General features: G+C 34.9%; 1 protein-coding gene across 3 annotated transcripts in view; it reads right to left on the bottom strand.

The window, feature by feature from the left end:
• Positions 1 to 1,472: 1,472 nt before the first annotated feature.
• The window catches only part of OTX2 (orthodenticle homeobox 2), a 7,082-nt gene continuing 1,054 nt past the window's right edge, over positions 1,473 to 7,500 (bottom strand). Inside the window, exons 2-4 of one of the 3 annotated variants that reach the window (XM_075282791.1) lie at positions 4,337 to 4,542; positions 3,351 to 3,514; positions 1,473 to 3,071 (exon numbers count right to left, since the gene is read on the bottom strand). In XM_075282791.1, the coding sequence (XP_075138892.1) occupies positions 2,451 to 3,071; positions 3,351 to 3,514; positions 4,337 to 4,433 (882 nt within the window). In that variant the 5' untranslated portion in view covers positions 4,434 to 4,542 and the 3' untranslated portion in view covers positions 1,473 to 2,450. Of the gene's footprint in view, positions 3,072 to 3,350; positions 3,515 to 4,336; positions 4,799 to 7,500 lie in introns of those variants that run through there. The other 2 variants (XM_075282790.1, XM_075282792.1) reach the window with 2 other exon arrangements.

Below are 7,500 nucleotides of genomic sequence, written 5' to 3'. Positions count from 1 at the left end.
TGGCAAATCCTCAGAAATGTGAGTTTTTTGGAAAAGATTTAAAGATCATTATCTGTAAGATGTAGAAAACATATAATTATCACAATGGTTTAAGAACAATTCAGGATATCAAATGTCTTCTTACTAGTGGACAATGACCTGGAGGCAACACCAGCTCACAGCCCCTCACTCACAGCCCCTCACTCACTCTACTGTAGAAGATTTCATTTCCACATATATTCCTCTCTCTATAGATAAAAAATTTTCTATCAGTATTTTCAGTGTTACTTTACAATAAGATACAAATGTATCACGCAGAAATTCTAGATATTTCTGTCTGTTTCGCTCTGGTTACATCGTAGAGGCCGAAAAGAAGCCTCTAATTATAAGGAGAGGATGGAAAACTGTAAGGAGATGGAGGAACTTCTTCTGGCTTTAAAGTTCGTTCTAGTTATCTAAGTCATTGAGATATTGTCATCGAATTGTAGATTATCTTGAATTATGCGAATCTACTTTCACTGACGGAAGGAAGCCTAGAAGAGGAAGTGTCCATTATATATGATCTATCTATCTATCTATCTATCTATCTATCTATCTATCTATCTATCTATCTATCCGATATCTATGTATGTAATATCCATCTTTTCCCTTCTCTTCATATCTAACTATCCATCTTGTCTATATATATATATATATATATATATATATATATATATATATATGTAAATATACACACACACACATTATATATATATATATATATATATATATATATATATATATATATATATATATATCCCAATATATACCATTGGGATAGCCTCTTTCTTTTACTTTTAGGAGTGGATAAATCTACAGATTTATTTTATATATATATATATATATATATATATATATATATATATATATATATATATTGAATGATACATGAGTTCTATATCATTTACATCATCCAATCTGCCTATACATCTGAATCTATACATCTATTTCTCAGTAGTAGAGGACATAGTATGGAGAAAACATATGGTACCAACTTTTAACCATTTTCTAAGAAACCCCCAGAATCTAGTGCAGGGCGCCTTCCTTTCAGGGCATGAAATTATAGGTTTCCCACTTTCTAAATGATCTTTTGTTCCCCTCATTAATTCCGCTTCATCTCTTTCTGCTTTTTCTTTTCCCTTTCTCTCTCTTTGCTCTTTGTTGGATAAGAAGTATTTTGTGACAAGTGGAATACCAGCAGTATGCAAAGAGAAAACTGGAAAAACAGGGAATTCCTGCCATATCTCAATGTACTTGTTAATGAAGCTCTGCTAAGTAAGGTGCTTTTAACCCCTGCCTTGCCTTGTCCTAAGCCTTGCAGTCATTAATCAATTATAGGTAGATGCAATACAATGAAGCTTCAGACACAAGACTCTGCCTTCCATGTTGGGGATCACAGGAAGACTTGGTACAGCACCCCAAATATTATCCAAAATCAAAGAGCAACTCACAAGTTGTGCTAGAGTCATTTTAATATAATTATACATATTTGCTGGATCCAGAGCAGGAAAGAAAGGTCTATGTGTAATATATATTCATATAGGTCTTCACAATCCCAAGCATATGGGCCAATATTAATTGCAATTCTCCATTGTCATATTATACTAAGCAAAGTCTTTATTACTGAGGGATCACGGCAGTCCACGGTGCATGTGATTTTTTCCAATTGGATTCTCATTGATTTGGGAAAAAGTCATTAAAAAATAAAGTTTTCATTGCAGTCCGTCATAGGTAACCGAGTGGGGGAGGGGCGAGGTTGGCTCTGATTTTTTTTTTTATAATTATAACCTATGAAATCATGGCTGAACTCCTGCTGGTAAGGAGCTCACACTTGCATACAATACAAGAGATCACAGCTTTGAAGTCTAGCACAGAATTAAAAAAACAAAAAAACAAACGAAACAAAAAAAACACAGATCGACCATTTATATAAGACACACACTGATTGTCTTTAAAAACTACATAATGACTCCTTATAAACATTATTATTATTTTTCTTAAATAAAGTAGTGCATCTATGACAATCAGTAAGCACAATTCACTCAGCCCTGAAGCGTTCAGTGCCATCTTGTTGTCACATGGCCATGCCATTAGTTGGCTAACACTGGGCACCGCCATGGGTGCAGTCGGGACCCCGAGCTTGGAGAAATAATGAACTGCCTGAGCGAGAATGGTCTTCATGTCAAAACCTTTCATCCAACACGTTTTCTAAAAACTATGGTGATCACGAATGTATTGGGACACAGGATAAATAGAGGTCCTTCTTTTGAGAAGTTTGTTGGGATCCCACTCCAGAAAATCGAGCAAGGGGGAAGGGGGACTGTGGATAAGAATAAAAATGTCTTTGTCTTCTTTAACCAAGACATGGCTCAATCTGGAATGTCCAAGTGTCTTTATCACAAAGGAAAAAAAAAAAGAGTTCCCAGTTGGGTTCACAAAACTTGGAACTTCCAAGATGATGTCTGGTCTTTATAATCCAAGCAGTCAGCATTGAAGTTTAACTTCCAGGAGGCTGTCTGATCTTTATAATCCAAGCAGTCAGCGGTGGAGTTGAACCCCAAGCTGGAGGCTCCATAGGCTTGAGTGGATAGGGAGGCTGGAGACTGGTTTAGATGGCTGGCCACTGCGTTAGTACCCATAGGGCTTAGTGTAGCTCCAGGTCCAGGGAGCTGGTGGTGCATAGGTGTCAAGTAAGATCCACAGTCCATTCCCCCAAAGTAAGATGTTGAGCTTGCATATCCTTGACTGTAGCCTGAAGCTTGGGTATATGTCATGGGGTAGGATCTCTGCATACAGGAGGAGGATGTAGACAGAGGGTCAGAAAGAGGAGATATGGAAGCTGGGCTCCATATAGACACTGGGGCAGTACTGCTGGAGATCACCGGCACAGTGGTGCTACATGGTGGGGTGAACTGACCACTAGTGCCACTCTCTGAGCTGACCTCTCTGGCTGGAGATGTCTTCTTCTTGGTAGGCCTGACTTTATTCTGCCCTCCATTCTGCTGCTGCTGCTGTTGCTGGCGGCATTTCGCTCTACGGTTTTTGAACCACACCTTGAAATTAAAATAAAAGCAACAGAAATTAATTAAATGTAACACCTGAGGCTGAGAGCCATGTAAACAGTCAGCACAGTCTACAAGGAAATGGAATCACTGAGCCTCAGGTGGCCGAAAATCTCTGCTGCACACAAGGAAACCTTGCAAATAATTGAACAAGATGGTGTCAGGATCAGGAGATCCATTATCTTCAGGCTGGATCAATATGTGTACAGGTAGAGGACAGGACAGAGTGATGATGATGATGATGGTGATGATGATGAAGATCAGCCTCACCTGGACTCTGGATTCTGGGAGATTGATCTTTAAAGCGACTTCTTCTCTCATGAAGATGTCAGGGTAACGAGTTTTGGCAAAAAGTGCTTCAAGTACATCAAGCTGAGCTCTGGTGAACGTTGTCCTTTCCCTCCTTTGCTTTCTTGGGGTAGCTGAAAACATAGCTATTGATCATTGGTTTGGCCTTATACAATATCGCAGAAGAACAATACTTAGTCGCGATATAGCCTAAGGGATCAACTGCTGCAGAAGCTCTTCTACTAGAAACTGAACTTTTTGTTGCGCACTGGTATTTAGTATAGAAGACACTCGAACCCCCCAGTACAAGATAAAGTCTATTAGATAGTATACATAGATATATAACTGGAGCTATAGATTATTTCACTATGTAAGTATGAAGTATCTGTAAACAGAATACACATAAGGAAACTTCCATTAAAATATATAAAAGTTCTAAAATATTTTTGGAAATAAAACGATTTAAATGTCTGTATTTAAAATGAAATAAAACAAATAACGCATCAGAAATATTTTTGGGAATAAAATGTTTAAATGTATATATTTTGGAGTATTTTAACTAAATGAATTAAGTCCTTTAAGAATACACATTTACACACAGTACACAAACACCTATACATATACACCCATAACAAAACACACATATACATACATATACCCACGTATGCACACATACACTTTCACATATATACATACATTCGCGCACACACGTACATAGACATTTACATACACACGTTCGTATACACGCGCGCGCTCTGTTCAAAAATCGGAACTACTTTGAAACAATCAAATTATTACAATGAAATGAGCAAATATCAAAATACAATCCACATTTATTCCACATGTCAGGCCATCTGCATGTGGTTTGTGGTTTGTTCGGAGCACATTGAATAAATGAAAACCTATTTTATACTGAATCTGTCCTCCATCTCCTCCTTATCCCAAGGTTTCTATAAAGCACTACTTACCAGGATATCCCACGGACGGGTGCAATAAATCCATCCCAGAGGTAGTAAGACTGAGCCCATTGACTGCATAAGGTGGTTGCTTGAGATAAGACATCATGCTAGTATCTTGGCTTGGAGCACAGATGGCAAAGCAGTGTGGAATGGTGGTAGTGGTGTTGTCGTTGGGGTAAAATCCAGGGGTCCTCTCTTCCTTTTAGTCCAGGGTCCTACAAGTCAATGGGAATAGCTTGATTACTTTGAGTGTGCCTGGGGGCAGGCAGTTCCTTTACCTATGGTGACTTGTTGGTGTGTGAGGTTCACTAGTCAATTGCTCATACTCTTAAAGGACTCCCAGACCCCCCAGCTGCCCTATGGACCAAGGGGGATGCTGACTAAACCAACGTGTCCGGAAAAAAAGTTACACCCCATGCATATATACAACACGCCTTCCAGTGCAGCACAAGCAGTGTAACCATTTGCATAAGGCTCATTGGCCAGCACTGCCTAATTGTCTCAAACAAAACTTGATTGGGGCCATTTGCAGAGACAAAGGACTCCTTGGCTAAATAAATAATGGGGGAAAACAAAGCCTTTTGGGTGAGAAACAAAGACACAATTCAGGAAACCAATTTCTGCCCAGTCTGCTGCCTATTAGAAAATGCATTCATGTTAATTACCCAATGCATATTGTTATTAGTTGGAAGGATCTACTAATGGAATAGGAACTTAGTGTAATACACAAATCTGACTTCAAGCATGATCATCATTGGAAACCATTTCACCTAATTAGTACTTTCCCTATTGACATCTACAGGTAAGTCCATGGTTTATTGTGGTCATCAAAAAATGTGGATTATAAGTGTAAAAGTTAAACAAACAGGACAGAACAACCATGGATATAAGACAAGAGAGCACATTGCTAACCTGTATATGTGGGGGCCAAGATAATATCATTAGATATCAGCACCCAAACTATACAACACTCTATCCTTCCAACTATTAATAATGAGAAACATTTACTGCCCCAAAAGTAGCAGGGGTTACTGGTGTAAGATTTAATATATTACTTGTATTCTATTAATAAACACAAGTGCATATAATAGTATAAATGTTATTAAAATAATAACTATAATATTATAAAATTAGTATGGTTATTTCTTTACAAAATTAATTTAAAAAATTACATATATTTCCCTAAATGCAGCATTTTACACCCCTCTCCAGATGACAAAAAAACCCCAAGATACTTGAAAAAATGTAAAAACTTCTACAATAAATGACTTCTAGAATTATGGCACTTGTCTATTTACAGTCACTTTTACTTTGGGAACAATTAACATTGGGGGAACATACAATCCTATTTCACATGGTAATACAGGAATATAAATATTCATGATGATCAATTATTATAAACAATTACTATTTCACATGGCGATACATTATTATAAACAATTATTAATATTTAACATAATAATTATGAATTTCTAAAGCACAATTAATTTACACAAAATCTAGGAATTCTTTTTCTTTTTTTTTTTTTTATAAATAGACCTGACTATAGATGTTTGATATAAAAATATATTTGACTATTCATTATTTTTTAACGCTGAACATGAAATAGTTAAATGGTAGACTGGTAACATTGTATCTCTGCCTAAATAGGTGAGTAGCATTAAAATGTATTTCTATTGTTATTTCTGAGGATGTGTTAATAAGCATAACTTTTAATAACAGTTCTGCATTGCTTTAATAGGAACTTTCTTTAGTTTTGCACTAAATATAGTAATAGTAATAATAATAATAAATAAATAAATGTTAATAATAATATAATAATAATTCTGATAATAATCCTCACGTGTGCATTCAGCACAGTTTGTTGAGTTTCCCCCTTCTCTCCCCTCTCCCCTAAGTTCAGTAAACGGTTCCACAAGTGCAATCTGTCACTACTTCCCCCAACCAGTCGCTCAATAATAATTACCTCGCCCAAGAATTAATTATAATAAATGTTTTCTTGATAAATTAACGAGATAATCTGAGTGGCACAAGTTCCCTAATTACAGGACGCCATGCAAAGCATTGGGGCTGCTTCATTTTCTGCATGATAGCTAAGAAACAAAACCCCTATACCCTAATATGCTGCTGCTACTATAAGGAAAGGTACATGAAATATAGCACGAATAAGTGCACGGCCCCCTGGGGAATTATTTTATAGTGACATCATCCCTAGTCCTGACATCAATTTATCAACCGTCCCTTTAATTCCTGACAATACCTGAGTTGGCTCTTGTGCTTGTTACCTATTACTATTGTATTGTAATTAATATTGGCATTGTATCAAACTGTACAATTGTGTTGACTTTTACTTTGGCACTTTGTGTTAAAATTAGCATGACAACATATTGTTGTACAGTAGTAGGAATGAACTAGATACAATTGGATATATATTTTTTTAGTATGCATTTAATATATGGGGGGTTTGAGAAGTATGTTCATATTTTTTAGTAGGTTGGAAAAAATCGAAATAAAAAAATACTATATAAATAACAATTATATAAAAATATTATAATAAAATATATAATAAATAATATATAAATATCTAATAATATCTAGATAAATAAATATCTAAATAATATATAAATATCTAATAATATCTATATCAATAATTAAGTATTAAATATCTAAATAATATATAAATATAAGTAAATATATAAATAAATATTATATGAATATAACATACAACATTATATATATATATATATATATATATATATATAATTAAATATATATATGATAAATATTTGAAATAAAATAATGATAAATAAAATATAAATCCATAATAAAATAGATACAAAAAATTCTAAGTAAATTTGAAATGAATTAGAATGGAATGATAGGGCAGCCCATATTTTCCTTGTTAGATTTGTATAAAATAAATATTATGCTAGATACAGTAACATTGTATCAGTCTCTGTGTAATTATTTGTTCTTTAATTATCTCCTAGCATCTGCTCTTGTCTGTAACATCTGTCATCAGAAGACTCTCACATGCCTGATGCATTTCGTGTAATAATAATAATATCAACTATATAAAAGCGGAATAAAGCAGATATATATTCCATATATAACCTATAAATAAATGGTCACTTTGCCTTCTCTGCGATTTGGCTAAAATAATAATTTCCCCT

The sequence above is a fragment of the Leptodactylus fuscus genome, chromosome 7 (genome assembly GCF_031893055.1).
Source record: "Leptodactylus fuscus isolate aLepFus1 chromosome 7, aLepFus1.hap2, whole genome shotgun sequence".
In the NCBI taxonomy this organism is placed as follows: domain Eukaryota; kingdom Metazoa; phylum Chordata; class Amphibia; order Anura; family Leptodactylidae; genus Leptodactylus; species Leptodactylus fuscus.
Note: the sequence above shows the minus strand (reverse complement) of the source record. Positions and strands in the feature narration are given on the sequence as shown.